Source organism: Punica granatum, chromosome 1 (assembly GCF_007655135.1).
Source record: "Punica granatum isolate Tunisia-2019 chromosome 1, ASM765513v2, whole genome shotgun sequence".
NCBI classification, from domain to species: Eukaryota; Viridiplantae; Streptophyta; class Magnoliopsida; order Myrtales; family Lythraceae; genus Punica; species Punica granatum.
The window spans coordinates 10,281,744-10,298,253 of record NC_045127.1 but is presented as its reverse complement, the minus strand read 5'-3'; the positions used below and the strand labels follow the sequence as shown (position 1 = coordinate 10,298,253).

The window sequence follows — 16,510 nt, the reverse complement described above, 5'->3', positions numbered from 1 at the left end:
TGGAAAAACTTGATTTCTCATAACCTCATTTAATTTAATCGATATTTCAATCTGAGAAACTTGTGCGGTTTCGTACATTGTGAGTCCTATTTAGGTTTTGTTCAGGTTCCATCTACAGTAGACATGAGTACCTCAATGATAAAAAGATTCCAAATGAAAACCTGTTAAGTCATTGAAAAGGATTTGAAATATTTTTCAAAAATTCATAGCAGATTTGAAAGCGAACCATTCCTAATGTTGTATTTGATTTTACAGTTAAGTAGAATTAAATTTTGATATTAATTGATTTATAATGATTGTATTATTCAATTATGAGAAAAAGTAATGAATAATTGAAAGAAAGTAATGATTGTTTTGTTAAATTGTGAAAAAAAAAAACGAATAGTTGAAAAAATATAATATTAAAAATTGAATTGAATGGTTAAAAAATTGAAAAAAAAATAATAATTATGTTATTGAATTGAAAATAAATGGAGTTAAATAAAATAAAATTAAAATTAATTATAAAACCAAACAAAGCTCAGGATTTGGATATAGAAAAAGATCAAACCGTCCCAAATCTTGCTCACAAACATCCTGGACAAAACCAAGATAAATTTAATTAAGAAACTGATGAAAAAAAAAAGGAGGGGGCGGGGGGAAAGAAAAATGCAATGGTAGGACAACTCATGCAATTGCAGTTTCACTTTCACACCACTGACTTAGCAGAGACACGGATAGAGCCAACAAAGGAACAGACAAGACCCAACCCCAAACCCCCAACCGAAGGAAGTATTCAAAGAATCAGACTGCACGCTGCAGACGACCGCAGACTGCACAGAGAGAGCGACAGAGACAGACAGAGGGATTGATGGATAGATAGATCTGCAGAAACATGTCACTCAACGCACTCAGCATCATAAATGAAATGAATGAATTCGAATGCCTCTCTCTCTCTCTCCCTCCCTCCCTCCCTCCCTCCCTCCCTGTGTTCTCGGATTTCAAGAAGCCGAAAGCTGCTACAAGCTCACAAATGGATTGATTGCTTGCTTCGCTTCCCTTCCCTTCCCTTCCCTTCCCATTCATTCATTCTTGCATCACCCATTAGCCTTGCACTCCCATCTCTTTCAGCTGCAGCAGGGGACGCACTACTGATCAAAAAGAAAGAAACCCAGAAGCCCACTAAACCTACTCGCCCTACACTGCACTGCATACACAGACAGACATAGATTCATAAAGACAGAGGCAGACAGGCACAGAGAGAGAGAGAGAGAGAGAGAGAATGCCTGCTTCCCCCCACCTCCGATTCTCCTGATGCTTTTACTGCAAGCCTTCATCATCTCTCCTTTTACTTTATCACCACCTCACAGGACGGAGGAAGGGAGGGAGGGAGAGATGAGTAGTTCCCAAACTTCAATGCCCACGCCTACTCGTCCTTCGCCCCACACCACCAGAACCCAAGCAAAATAAAAAAAGAATCACACATCATAAAAGATGGAAAAGGATTTGATTTGGATGGCGACATCCGCCATCAATGACTTATACTTTGAACCTTTCCCCCCCAACCCCCTCCTTCCCCTCGCATGCACCCCACCTTTTTCCATTCTCCCCATACCACAGCACAGCAGGCTTGACTGTTCAGCAGCCACGGCCACTGCCCATTCAAATTTTCAATTAAAAAGATTTCAACTCTCTCTCTATAATAACCTACTCCGCGCCTTGATCATGCCATGTCATATCATATCATACATTGTAATATAGAATATAGGAAAAACAAAAATAAAAACAAAAACCAGAAACTGCGACGTCCTGTTCATGTCTCTTCCCCACTATCTACCTCCTATCAATGAACTGAATCAACTAACCCCGAGTACTAATCCGACCGCTTAGTCACAAAACCATCAACCTTAACTCCTCCAACACCCAAATCCATACCATTTTCATCACTCTCCAAAACAAAAGAAGAAAAAAAGAAGAGGTTTTTCCGATCAGTTCTGGAACTAACTCATCCCCCACATCCTCAATGTCAGTACGGGTGCTGCTGCTTCGGTTGCGGAGTAGTCCACATCACCTCCGACGGCATATGGCAGCTGTACATCGCCGGCAATGAGTCCTCCCCTTGGTGCTGCTGCTGATGATGAGGGTGGTTATGCCCCGCGTTCCCACTGTCCACTCCCCCGGATGCCGGAGGCGAATGCCCTTCCGATGTCGACCTCCTGCTGTCCTCCCGCTCCTCCTGCAGCCTGTGGTAGGACGGGTTGTTGAACGAAGCCGCGACCACGAACACGGGGCCCGCCGCCAACAGCGGCCCCGCGACGTACCCGCCGACGATCTGGCCCTGTGGGCCAGCCAGTGAGATTGAGAAGCCGTTCGGGATTGGGAATGCCAGCGTCTGGTGCAGGAATGTGGCTGAGATCGACAGGATCTCGAACCTGCATTATTACAAGAATAATATATATTAATACAAAATTATGTAAATAAATAATATTGCTGACATTATAATAATCAGATTAATGAATTTAAATGAAAAATTTATCTCATCCCCAAAAAAAAAAATCAAATGAACCGTCCAGCATCATCTTCGACCGACATATATAATGAGATTTTCTCTATGATTTTTATCTTTAATTTGTCACTTCAGGAAAAATTTTGAATTTTTCTTAAAAAATAAAGGGAAATTAAGAACAAGCTAGGAAGGGAGGTGCACCGGCACGTACCGGCCATGGAAGGTGACGGTTGCTCCAGCGGGGACGTTGCCGGCGGAAGGCTGGCGTAGGGTGCAGTTCGCGACGGTGCCGGAGCCCGTGAGGATGCAGAGGCCCATGCCCTTGCGGCGGCAGAACCGGGAGATGGACTCCACGACGTCGGCCCCGCCGGGTATCTCAAGGATATAGGGGCTCATGACGGGCTCGGGCTCCCGGGTAATGACGACGGGAGGCTTCGGCTTATTCTTGGAACCGGGGGGGCGGCCCCGGGGCCGGCGGACCACCTCGATGGAGGCGCCGTCGCCGCCGTTGGCTGCGTCGGGCTTGGTGGGCTTAGCGGTAGTGTCGGGGGCGGAGGATGAGGGAGGAGAGGGGCGGCTGGTGGCGGCGGAAGAGTCGTCCTCGGAGGGGGGCTGGCGGTCGCCGGGGGTGAGGCGTTGGAAGTGGTGGGAGAAGGGGTGGTGGTGGAGAGGGTGGGGGTGGTGGATTTTGGAGAACATGGCGGCGGTGGCTGAATCGGTATTGGGCTCCATATACTCCCCTTTCATCGCTTCGCGTTCTAATTCTTCTTCTTCGCGTTCTTTGTTCCTCGTTCTTTCGATCAAAATCGCATAAACCTGTCGGGATTGGCTCTCTGCTCCGATTAATAGAGAAAAGACAGAGGAGAGAGAGGGGGGGGGGGGGGGGGGGTGGGTGGGTGAGCTTTGAAACTAAGTAAAGAAGCAAGACTAAATGCGCCGCTGGTTGAAGGGGGTGAGGCCGTGTGGGCCCAATCTTAGTAGGACAGAGATGAGAAAATATTTAATCGGTATAATTTTATTACATTAAATTAAATGAGTGATAATTAATTAAAATATTTATAAATAAAAATTTATAAATCTGTTATAGATTAATTTTTTTACTTTCAGACTTTTTATTGAGCGTTATATTTTAAAATGAATTAATAATACTCACTCAATATTTATTCATCCGAAAGCGAGAGAAAGAGACAGAGAGAGAGAAAGAGAGGAAGGAATGGGGATGAGAGGATGGATGGATGGGGGATATGGGAGACTTTTGTTCTGTTGTTGTGGTCCTCAATTGGTATTTGGATTTGGATTGGGTTCATTGCTTCAACACCCCCCCCCCCCAACTATTCCACCGCCTTTTGTTTCCTTCCCCCATTTGGATCATAAGTTCGCCCTTTTTCCCTAAAATACATAAATTAATAGTTCAAACATTTCCACATTTGTCTACTTTAAATAAAATTTTGGTTCAACTTCTGTGGACAACAAAAATCTAATTTTACTTTTTCTCTTTTCTAATTCCACTCGGCTCAAATTGAATAAGTCAAGAACTTTCAGGTATTAAAATACCCATTGAAAAAGGAAATTATAAATTAACTCTGGACAAAGTCAGCTCCAATTGACGAACTTTGCCTACAATACATAGATTTTGAACTTATTTAAAGCACCTCGTGATAAAAGTTAAGTGACTCTTACTCAATGAACTAATAATAAGCCCTTGTAATCTCACAAAAATTATTAAAGATTAACAAAGATGCAAAAAGCCACATTACTTCTACATGATTCGGGATATTTTCACGCAAAATAGTTTTTATATAATATATGCATACTGTAATCAATCTGTTCGGTGAAATGATATATTACTGTTGCGTTTGGTTTTTGAGTTGAATGAACGATCAAACTGAAAATGATTTTGTATAATGATTGTATATATTGACAAATATGTTATATGTATATATATATGTGTGTGAAAGTTGATAGAGAATTTATTATTAAAAATTGATATAAAAGTATATGGAAAATTTATTTCTCGCCACGAAAAGCTAGTTGTCCATGTGAGGACACAGATTCATCAAATACTCATATTGGACCCACCACGCTTCGCGCTAGGTGAACTCCGACGGACGACGCTAATATTGTTTTTCTACCCGGGACTTCCAGGACTTTCCAGGGCTCTGATGCCATCTTGCCATGAAAAGTTAGTTGTTCGTGTGAGGGCACAATTCATCAAGTACTCATCTTGGTATACAAAATGAACATAAAAAATGTGAGTGAGAAATTTATTATTAAATTTGAAAAAAATAGAATTAAGTAAATTATTATTTAAAAAACAAAGCAAGTCAATTTTGACGGATTTTTTTTATTTATTTACATTTAAACGTTTTTGGGGTTGAGAAGGGAGTGGGCCCATTTTGTGTCCGTCCGACCGAGGGGGATTGATTAGGATGGCCGGATGACACGTTGATGTTATCCCTTTTGCGCAATGGGGGATTGCTCTAGACTTATATATGCCCTTGCCGCCCCTCATCTTCTTGCCTTCGGAAGCAACCATGACTAGTAAGCCTATTATTTTCTTATATATAATAAGTACGAATGCAATTGAAAAAAAATGATTGTTCTATATGCGACTTAACAAATCGTTTATGCTGGTAAAAATTATTTATAGTTATGAAAAAATTCCATATTTGAGGAGCATTTGGCTTTAGAGATCTTACCTCCATCAAACTCTGCACTAGCATCTTGCAAGTATGCTTTGAATCCGTGGCGTGATCTCGCACAAATTTGACCAAATCCATTCCGGTAGACCTGATAATAATATATACATATTGTAAAATTTTTTATTGGACTTACTTATTCAGTTCAACTTCAACATAATAACTTCAACCGATGAGTTATGATACCGAATTCCAATATATATATATGCGCGTGTGTGTGAGTATAAACAATACGGGCATTGAATCTCGACAAATATCTTTACGCATCTTTGACCGTATTATCACTAATGTCTAAACATACTATCTAAATGACATCGAGCTATAACTTTCCGGGACTCTTATTAACTTTATGTCGGGTGTACAAAATAGACCATTTCATGGAAAAGTCCAGTCCAGCATAGGGGGCTGCCCGTCCCACCTAGTTGCCCAAGTTGTTGCCTGCACCTCTATTTCTTTTTTCTTTTTTCTTTTTTTTCCCCCCAAATTTTATAGGTTAGAACTTGGAACTCCAGCGATATATCCAAGTGGGCAGGTCAAACATTCAAACCGCCTAGGTTTTTATAGGAAAACCAACCAAACATTCTTTTTATGTTCGCTTTGATACATGGAGATAACTGGAATAAACATCTCATTATTTGACTATGTTCCCTATTTGATATTATATGCGCGCTAGAAATGTCATTCTCCCGTTACGACTTTTTTTCTTAAACTTGATGGAACCAACATTTCTTTGAAAATGATAAATAATGGTGTTCTTCTCGTTTTTAAATACTTTTTTCTGTAAATATGATATATTTTCTTTTGATTTTATATCTACGAATATATATATATAGAATGATATTTTAATAAATAAATCTAATATTATAATTATATTCTTTCATTGTACAAAAAAAAAATCAAATTTTCTCTTAATAAAGTTATATTTCATTGTAGCAAATATGACATTACAGTTAAATCCAAGGGATTTTCATTCTCGTCGATCAAACATTCCTGTTGCGGAAGAACACCTGTTTCTGATACTATGCTGTTCTCATCTCATCACATTATCAATCATTAGACCGTATAACAACTATAATATATTATATAATTTATATGTAAAAGCTCGATTCCTTTATATATGGATAAACCTAGCTCCACGACACGAACTCTCTGATTATGTTTTGTTTGTTCCTTGACTAAATTTGGTTCAACTGAGAAATTGCATCGTGGAAAGATATTATATTAGAAAAAAACATTATCCAAATTATGAATAATTTTAGTCCAGTAGGGAGAAGTCACTTGGCATTTTAAAATGATCATATATATGTGAAATCTATGCGCATTATACCTTCAATATTCAACTGTGCATGATCTGATATCACATATACTTCGCATACCAATTTCTGTAGCATTTCACGCACCTCTTCATTTTACTAGTTAGAGAAAACATATTGATCGAAGAGGTAGCTCAAGGCCTATGTTTGTTGACTACACGAGGATGCAATATATATTCGACATAGATATTATGCACTTAGTTACATATATATTCTTTAAGTCCAAACATATTTGTGAAGAAAATTTAATCAACTATTTATTTATTTTCTTTTAATTCTTTTCTAGCTAATAACCAGCTTCCTCAGCTTTTACGATTGATCGTGTGGGCATAGCATAAGCATTCACCTCCAAGGAAACATGCCAGATGTTGTTGGCTTGTAAGAAGAGCACCAACCAATCATCGTCATTAATGATTTATTTTAATATATACTAGTTTAGAAGTATTATAAGTCTAAATTTCATAAATCTTGTCCGCATGCATCCTTCATTATTGAGTGGTCCCAGCGGAAGTAAAATTAAACTTGTCTTGCCCCTATCGCGAAATTGTTTTCGCGGTCCAAGTGAACTAAATAGAAAAACGTTACTTCCAATCCCACCCGCCCAACTAAGCATTTATCATTATGCATTTTTTCGCTGATCCGTTGTGATATCATGTGTTACAAATAACAGAGTTATAAGATACCCTTTTTTTAAATAGTTATAAAAAAAAAAGGTTAGGAACCCACACCCATCACAAATAGGAATTAGGAATTTTCTTAATGCCTGATTCGGGGGAGGAGTTCATTTTCTCAGAATCGCTTGATTACCCTGAGATTTAGCCGGAGGATCCGCTCACTTAAATCGAACGGTTCCGCCCTAACAATAGCATTATGCGAAAAAATGACAGCATAAATTGGATAATAGGCTTAGCAGAAAAAGGGACCGAAAATTGGGGGTTATTTCAGACTTTTTTGGTGTCATCTAGAAGACTAAATTCCACCTAAAGTAATGATGGATTGAATATGTATATGTATGCTCTTCTTTGGGTATCAAGTTTAATCAAGGCGTCGTGGTCATATGCCAAAAAAAGGAAAAGGTCAAGAAAGATCGATTGTTTGTTTACTTTATCGCAAAATATTTCAGCCAATGGGAATTCAGCTGCAAAAATCTGTGATATATGAATATTATATAAATTGTGGGCCCTATCGCATCTAATCATACCACCACGTACGCCTGCTTGCCTAAATTACGTTGCTAGTAAGCTAAGCATGTTGGTACATATAATCTTATGTCGGGACAGCTTGCGCCGACATTGTCCAAGAAGATCCATGCGAGGTTGAGCTCTCATTTTCTCGTATTATCGAGTAGCCGAGAGTGAAACTTCAAACAATTTGATCGTAATATCCGATTGTACTGATTCACAGTTTCATCGGTATTTTCACTTAATTTGAACTTGCCTAAAGAGTAAACTTATTTCAATACCACAGTTACCGAGTAGACTTGTCTAATGTAGGGCTCATTTTAATGGGAAATAAAATAAATAAATAAATAAATAAAAGAAAAGAAGCATGAGATTCTTGTCCGATCTCTCGCTGTTTAATTTTGATGGTTCGGTTTATTGTCACGTGCCTAAACACAAATGAAGCGAGATGAAAAAATAAACTTGTTACGTATATTAGCCACCTGCTTATTGTTGTGCAATTGAACTACGCGTGCAAAAGATGTACATCTTACGGCTTGTCTAATAGGATTCTTTTCTCGGTGTGAATTATGGTATTCGGAAACCCAATTGGTTCCCGACTAATCCAATCGAGTCGGATCGGTCCACTAAAGGGTAAAGCTCTCATGGCGTAAATTTTATGCATTCACAAGGACTCGAACCCAAGATCTTGTTTAAACGGAACAAGAGTCGAACCGCTTGAGTCAATCCACGTTGGTTTGTTAGGGTTATTTTAACTCTAAAGAATCTTTCAATATACGTAACACGACTACTCTGAGCAACAATTCGATCAGCCTCATCCTATTTCCATATATCGATCACTCCACCATATGTGGCACTCACACCACGACCCAAGAATTACTTATATCGAGAGTCGAGCTCTTCTTTCATCGTCAGCTAAAGAAGCCTACAACGACGCTTTCGAATCCGAGCTTTGCAAAAACCATTCTTAACAAAGGTACGTGTCTCGATACTTCTTGAAGCATCGGCTAAAAGCACCCCATTCGGGCTCCTCCCTTTTATAGTTTTCCTTCATTAGTATTTATTTTATGTTTATATAAGTACCTATGATGGATAAAAGATGAGGTTAATAGTTACGATCACATCAATTTTATGCACATGCGATGAAAACTTTACGTCCATATCTACTTATTAAAATTGGCTGCTCATGGGAAATTAGAAAAAAAGCTCTGATATATATATATATATATATATATGCATGCTCTTCTCCCTGTAGCACATAAGGAATCGATTTCGCGTAAGAAGCAAGTGTTTCACTCTGTTTCTTTCCCTACTTTTTTTTTGACCTTACCTCCTTCTTTTTCCTTTTTTTTTGGATATGTACTCCGATATTCGAAAGTACAATGAGCTCAACTAATTCAGTTCAAAAAGATCAACTCATTAAGGAATAAAACTCTTTCAACGTGAATTTCTTTTATTCACAAATCTCAGATTTGAGACTTTATTTAAAAGAAATCAAAATTAATTTAGGACAATTCCCTTTTACTTTTGAGTAAATTGACAAATTGATCCTCCAGAGATTGGATGTACATCAAATTTACCTTGAGAAATTTTTTACATCAGTTTAGAACTCTATTTTATAATTGTACATCATACTCAACCTTCCGTCCAAATCCGTCCTATTCCGTCCAAATGTTGTCAATTTACTCTAAAAATTAAAGATAGGGAGAGAAATTGAATTTAGGGAGAGAGAGAGAGAGAGGAGGAAGGAAGGAGACGATGAATACCCCTTCTTCGTCGTCTTCTCTTCCTCTTCTTCGCCATTGCTAATCCCACTCGATCTCATCGAAGCTTCCCCGCTGAGTCGGTCTCCATCTCTCCGCGTCTCGCAGAGTCGAAGCAGTAGCTCGCTGCCCCACCTTACCTTCCGTCCGGTTCTGCAGTCACCGACTTTCCCCGGCCGCCGATGACTCCCCCCGCTCCCTCCTTCTCTAGCCATGTGACTCTGGTCCTCGGTAATCTCCGCCTCGAGAGATGACTCCGTCGGCTTCGCTTCGAGATCCTCGCGCTCCCCCGCTAGCGCCGACCAAGGATTTTGCCATGTCCACAGACCCTCACGCCCTAGCTCCCGGGGCCTCCTCTGCCATGCCGGAGCCGGCGCCGCTGCCGGTCCATTTCGTTCCGTTTCTCGCTTCCGGTTCTCATTTGCTTTCGCTCCCCTCATATAGGAGGGAAAGGAAAGGGTTAGGATTGATCATTAGGACTGTGGTTGACAAGGTCAATTTCGTTTTCGCATTGGGGCTGAAGCGTCGGGGCGTTCGATTGGCATAGCCGGAGAACGATCTCGCCGTTTTGCAGCTCAGCTTCGGCTTTTTTGTTAGAGTTTAGCATCCCAGTCGAGGCTATCAACCGAATCTTTCCTCTTTCCTGCTCTTGCCTTGTTAGCCTCTGGTAAGACGAATCTGTTTACTTTTTTATAGTTCTCTTCCCTATAGGTATTACTCTGCAGGAGATAATTTTCGTTTTTGTGGGCATCTCGAAACTTATTTGGGTTAGCTGCCCCTGTTATAGGAAAGGCGGTGTTGGAGCAATCGAATTCCGGTAAACGATACAGCACGATGAGGTCATCTGGCAAGTTATTCGCTACAAACATTGTAGTTTTATGGCCAAGTGAGAAAATCCCACCTCAGAAATCTGCTTGCTCGCTCTGCCCGTTTAATTCTTTTTGTCGACTCGAAGTGATGTATTGTTCGGTTTGATTTTCATTTCATATGGTTCTCTGTTTTTTCCCCCCATCTCCTGGTAGAATTGAGATCGGGATCTTCTGCAAAAACCCTTATAATGTCACTGGGGTTTGTAACCGGAGCTCTTGCCCTCTCGCCAACAGCTGCTATGCCACCATTCGCGAAGAAAATAGTTAGACCTTATTTCCTTGTTATGGTGCTTCCCATGAGTTTTTCAATGTAAGGAGCATGTTTCTGTCGATATATAAGTTGAGAATTTTATGATGCAATGACTCTGATGCATTATGTTTTTGTCACCTGGGAAGCTGGGAAATGGGAAATTTCTAGACTACTTACGAATTAGATAGCTGCTTAGCTGATTGTGTTCAACTATCGACTTTGGATGTAGACTGCTGAGATATGTAGGCTTTAGCTGATCTTCAGTTGCTCAATTTTTTTCTTCTGCAGGTGTTTTCTACTTGTATATGAAAACCATAGAAAGGGCTCACATGCCTAATAAGTTGTGGGAGAGAGTAAAGCTACCCATAAATAATGAGAAGGCACTTGAAATTATTGACAAGCATCTGGTATCGGAAAGTTATGTGTATTAGGCAGTTTTTTCAGTTGTAAAGACAACATTTCAGTTTATGTGTAATGCAGTTTTGCAAATCTTTGCAACTAAGTTAATGAAGTTAATGTATTGTTCTCTCAACTTCTCTCTATTCTGTCCTAGAACCATTATGTTCCACCGTTCCTTATCAAGTTTATCCCCTTTACCAAATAGCTTATTTGCTATATTCAATTGCCTGAATTTGCAGTACATGGACAAAAGCGCATTGTGAACCATCTGATCGAACAAGTAACGCATCCTCAGTACTAATCCATGAAACGTTTTCCCCTCAAGGACATTCTTTGAATTCCCAAAACCCAAAAGCATGCAACTGGTAACAATTCCATCAGGATAAAACAAGGAAATGCATTTGGTGAAACAATGAACTGCATTCTCTCATCTTCTCGACCGTTGCATGTACCTAGGCTTGGCAGCCCATGGACTTGAAATTGAGTCTTAATAACATCTAAAGGACACACTAATGTAGCAGCAATAACACCTGCACCAAATTTCACTATTCAGTCAACTGATCAATCACGAAATTTAACCGCAAAGCCAACCAAGCAGAGACGGGCACGATGTTGGAGCTCAGGCACATGGTTTAGACTCGGGCAATTGTAATTGACCTCGTCAACCAGTCCTAATGATCAATCCTAACCCTTTCCTCTCCTTCCTATATGAGGGGAGTGAAAGCAAATGAGAACCGGAAGTGAGGAATGGAACGAAACGGACTGACAGCGGCGCCAGCTCTGGCATGGCAGAGGAGGCCCCGGGAGCTAGGGCGTGAGCGTCTGTGGACATGGCAAAATCCTTGGTCGGCGCAAGCGCGGAACGGGAGGATCTCGAAGCGGAGCCAATGAAGTCGTCTCTCGAGGCGGAGATTACCGAGGACCAGAGTCGCATGGCCAGAGAAGGAGGGAGCGGGGGGAGTCGCCGGCGGCCAAGGAGAGTTGGTGACCGCAGAATCGGACGGAAGGTAAGGCGGGGCAGCGAGCTACTGCTTCGACTCGACGAGACGCGGAGAGACGGAGACTGAGTCAGCGGGGAAGCTTCGATGAGATCGAGTGGGATTGGCAATGCCGAAGAAGAGGAGGAGAAGACGACAAAGAAGGGGGGTTCGTCGTCTCTTTCCTTCCTCCCGTCTCTCTCTCTCTCCCCAAATTTAATTTCTTTCCCTATCTTTAATTTTTAGAGTAAATTGACAACATTTGGACGGAATAGGACGGATTTGGAAGGAAGGTTAAGTATGATGTACAATTATAAAGTGAAGGTCTAAACTGATGTAAAAAATTTCTCAGGGTAAATTTGATGTACATTCAATCTCTGAAGGACCAATTTGTCAATTTACTCTTTACTTTTTCACCTTTTGAATGTCTTCCCGAAGAATTATTACCCAGAATGACTAACCCCAACGAATATGACTTTCAGTGCATGCACTTGCTAAAATGTCATCATTTCAGTTTTGTCACCAACAAAGATTCTATTCCAAGTTTGGGTGAAAATCGTTAGATGCCTAATGTGGATTAGCTAAGCTTTCTGTCATATCCCCAACGGTATAGATAGATTCTGTCAAAGCTTTGGTTCCTCTAGACTTTAGTCGGAAATCAGAATAGAGATTCTTCGTTTTCGATTTTTCGATATTGTTTGCTTCATAGGGATCCCAGGCCAATTTCCATAAACGTTGGAAACAAGACCAAACTAAAGTGGGGAATCAACCATGTCTTGGCAGTCTTACGGGGAATGAGCAAATGTAATCCAATTCCAATCCCGTGCTAGTGAAAATTAGAATTAGTCATTCTATTTCCAGTTCCGTTTTCGACTCCAGGCTCTGAACCAAACGGGCCCTCAAAGGGAAACGAAGAATTGAATTAATGGGCCTTAGCTGCAGTCCATCGATGAACTATCAATGGAATGGAAAGGAGTCTGCAATTTGACCTCATTTTTATGATGAATACAAATTTCACCACATAATGATCTGCACTTGCTCCCTCTACTTCATTGATGTGTTGTTGTTCTTCATCCTCGACAGGCCATGAGATTTAAAAAACCTGAGACATAAATCATAAAAATGGATCTCCTTCCGCTCATCATCTAGTCGGATATAATGAGTGAGTTAAGATCTCGTATGTAGTGAGGATTGAAAATATAGTGTTTGGCATTTGATATTCTAGGAAGCGAGAGATGATTCTGTCTCAAAATTGCTAAATACGTATACATTTATAAAATCATAATCTCATGAAGCTAACTTATGCACTATTGCACATGGATACGTGATTATGCAAAGTAAGAAACTCTATCTAAGTTTGTTACAATCTTTATCAACTGTCATATCAATTTTTTTTTAATAGAACTAAATATCATATGGGCAATTGATGTAATCGTTTTTGAATGGACAGACACTAATGCTCCATTTGGTTTCGCAGTTAAAATCACAAATTTTTTAACTTTAACTTTAACTCAACACATTACACAACAAAAATACACATTTCCCAAGTCAAAAATTTTAACTTTAACTCAACAAAGTACACAATCATTTGTCATTTTCCACAATCAAAATCAAAGTTATTTTTAACTCTGAAATCAAACGCATCATAATGTCTCCTTGATTGATAGAGCAAAGTTTTGAATCGATGCTAATGATGGACTTGTCATCATTCCCATAAATGGACAATCATTTTCTCACTTCATTTCACATGCTCACAAATCAATTACTAAAGAACGGTAGTAGTGTTCGACTCGATATAAGGATGACTCTTACATTGACTCTGTGTTCTAGTGCGTAGCGGAGGTCCGAAGCGTTGGCTCGTGCCGGAGCCCCTTTCCCTACTGTCCAGCCTTCGTCAGCTCAACTCATACGAAGTCCGAGCCTGCTTATTCCTATAACTAAGTCTCCTAGCCCGATTCTCCACTACCGCCTCTAGGGCTCGCTTCAGGCCGCTGACCCGATCCTCATCCTGTCGACCCACCCACTCGACCAGCACTTCCAGCTTGGCCCGCCCGCCACTAGAAGCCATCTCAGCCCGTATCTCCTTGGCATGGAAAGCCCGGAAGGTCCGGGCCAATTCACCATTGAGGCCTGGCCGGTCGTCGCAGCAGAGGGTCACCTTCAAGAGGCCACTGCCGTGGCAACTAATTAAAGTCGCCTCATCGGAGTCTCCTGGGAACGGCCACTGCTCGGGGTCGGCCAACGCCAATCTGCTGCAGCTGCAGGAGGAGGAGGGGTCTGTGTGCTGACGAGAAAAGGCAGCGAGCTGCTGTCTGAGCTGCCTGACGTGGTGGACCACACCTGCGAGCAGTGACGCCTTGTCTGTCTTCTGCGGAAGGACAATCCGTAACAGCACCTTAAATTACCAAACTACCCTCTCAAGACGTCATCATATTTGTTAGATTCTTCTTCCACTAAAATTGTTTGAAACATAAAAATTGGTGTGGAATAAAAAAAATAACAGTGTAGCGTAGTTGTGCACGCTCTTACTAAACAACCAAGAGGTTGTTGGTTCAATACTCAGTGGGATTACTATCGTTCATTTATTAGCAATTACGATTTCTATTTCATTATAGTAAATCCATAGGTCTTTCTTAAAATTGAAAAAATAAAACCAAATTTGTGTCGAACAAATGAATAATATCTCTCTGCATTGTTTGGATTAAAATGTGGCGCAAAAGGTACGTGAATCATGATTAAATCAATCTGATGTCCAATAAGATTCTAGCATTTGCATAACGTGATCGCCCCATAAAGGTGCATCGGGATAGAATACGAACATTTCTACTACGATGAAATGTAAATGGAATCGAAGTTGTTACATATTGTGAATGGCAACTGTTTCCGTTGCTTAGTGCCGACTGCCAAATCAATACGGCATTGGGGTGTATAAAGCACAGTTCGGAGGGAGGTGAGAAGGACTAACTGACCTTGGTGGGGTTGGGGAGAAGAGAGCGGAGGGTCGAGAGGTGGGAGTTGATACGCTGCCGGCGCCTTCTCTCGGTTTCCTTGTGACTGCGGGATGGCTCCGCGGGTTTCTGGCCATCATCATCTTGATCCATCACACTGTCGATGTTGGAAGCACCTATCATCTCGTTGGAGCTCTGAATCTGAATGAGTCCATCGCCGAAGTTGCAGTAGCAATCAAAAGGAAGCATTATGCATGTGTCACGGGCTTGCTATGAAGGTCCGTCCGTAACACATGCATGTATCTATGACGAACATATGGGAGAGTGTGAGAACTGTTTGTTGTATATGTATCTCAGCAATCCAGAAGGAAAGTTTAAGAAGCTAGGCGAGGCTCGTGGGCCTACCGAAGAACAAAGTTAAAAATTGAATCCAGAACTTTTGGTTCTAAATCGAGGACGAATACACACCGTTCAAGTGAAGATAAGAGTGTCAAACTTCAAGATATCGAAATTTTTTTTACCCGAGTCGAAGAGAAGAGGATTGTTGTGTGAAATTGAAGATAGTATGTGCATTTTATATACCATCTTGATCTTGTTGAGGAATAGGGTTGGGTGAGGGTCAGAGGAAGCATACGGCAAGTGCGACGATGGAGAGGCCAAAACTGCAAATGCAAAAGTGAAAAAGTTTGCATGTGAAAATGTTGGGTGATGGACCACCCCCCACCCCAACAACAACAGAATTCGAAATTATTTACATGTGGTGTGGTAATTCCAGAAGTGGCCATGGGATATGCTGTGATGAGACATCAGAGCAGAGAGATATGCTCAGTACAACAGAAATAAGGCAGAATTTTTTTAGTAATTGAAATTTCCTGGGCTAAGTTTAACCCGATATATCACCTAGTCGATTCAAACTAGTCATAAGTCGGTGCAATGCAGAAAGATTAATTAGTATTGACGATACGAGTTATAATATTAGGATGAGCCAGGGTAGGCAGGTTAGATAAGCTCAGCCACAAGCTCTCCGCGCTCCAGAGGAGCCCAGCTAGATTGACCGGGTCGAGCCTGACTAGCCTACTAGCTCCCCATTGTGCCAACAGGGACCAAATCAAGGCGGTGCTTTCATATTTGAGACAGATTGAATCAAATGCTTGGTCGTATACCATGTTAATGGCAACGATACAAAGTAATTGATGGATCCGCCATAGTTTGATTTTGTTCGCTAGACATCCAGACTGGCTCTGATGATCGGAAGGACACAATATATGAACGATTGTACCATATAAAAATGGCGCAAGGACACTTTTACCTTGAGGGGTACAATAATTATCCGTTTGGGTCCGAAAATAATTTGGACTTTCTGTCTTTTGATATTGACACCTGCTCTTCTGATATCGGACCAACAAAATGGAAGGCGGAGGACATCGGGGAAAGAATTCCCGAGTGTTCTAACTCGCCACATAACATGAGAAAATATCAATTAAGTTACAACAAACCTATAAATGAATTTATAAACACATGAGTAGTGGAACATGAATCGATATAATAAAAAACTTTTATTAATCCTTTCTCATCAGTCGCAATTGCTGAATAGAGATTAATGGCCATTGTAATTGCAGATTTCTC

General features: G+C 40.8%; 2 protein-coding genes across 4 annotated transcripts; both read right to left on the bottom strand.

The window, feature by feature from the left end:
* Nucleotides 1–1,646: 1,646 nt before the first annotated feature.
* LOC116192600 (AT-hook motif nuclear-localized protein 28-like) lies at nt 1,647–3,380 on the bottom strand. The gene is made up of 2 exons (XM_031521192.1): nt 2,697–3,380; nt 1,647–2,411 (listed from the first exon to the last, which is right to left on the bottom strand). The coding sequence occupies exons 1-2, from the start codon at nt 3,230–3,232 to the stop codon at nt 2,006–2,008; spliced, it is 942 nt and encodes a 313-aa protein (XP_031377052.1). The 5' UTR covers nt 3,233–3,380; the 3' UTR covers nt 1,647–2,005.
* Nucleotides 3,381–13,610: 10,230 nt separating this feature from the next.
* Nucleotides 13,611–15,595, bottom strand: LOC116198212 (transcription factor bHLH30-like). 3 transcript variants are annotated; one of them, XM_031528586.1, is made up of 3 exons: nt 15,467–15,595; nt 14,906–15,187; nt 13,611–14,331 (listed from the first exon to the last, which is right to left on the bottom strand). In XM_031528586.1, exons 2-3 carry the CDS (start codon nt 15,131–15,133, stop codon nt 13,831–13,833), a joined length of 729 nt encoding a protein of 242 aa, XP_031384446.1. In that variant the 5' UTR covers nt 15,134–15,187; nt 15,467–15,595; the 3' UTR covers nt 13,611–13,830. The 3 variants fall into 3 exon arrangements, with proteins under 3 accessions (XP_031384446.1, XP_031384438.1, XP_031384448.1); XM_031528578.1 differs by lacking the exon at nt 15,467–15,595 and adding an exon at nt 15,353–15,459; XM_031528588.1 differs by lacking the exon at nt 15,467–15,595 and having other exon boundaries at nt 13,611–14,304; nt 14,906–15,442.
* Nucleotides 15,596–16,510: the final 915 nt, after the last annotated feature.

Bases quoted from the DNA above. Each gene is read 5' to 3' on its own strand.
- LOC116192600 (XM_031521192.1), bottom strand. From the start codon at position 3,232: ATGAAAGGGGAGTATATGGAGCCCAATACCGATTCAGCCACCGCCGCC. The intron at 2,412-2,696 runs GTACGTGCCGGT...GTAATAATGCAG, and splicing joins ACCGTCACCTTCCATGGCCG to GTTCGAGATCCTGTCGATCT.
- LOC116198212 (XM_031528586.1), bottom strand. From the start codon at position 15,133: ATGCTTCCTTTTGATTGCTACTGCAACTTCGGCGATGGACTCATTCAG. The intron at 14,332-14,905 runs GTCAGTTAGTCC...TGGTAATTTAAG, and splicing joins TTCTCCCCAACCCCACCAAG to GTGCTGTTACGGATTGTCCT.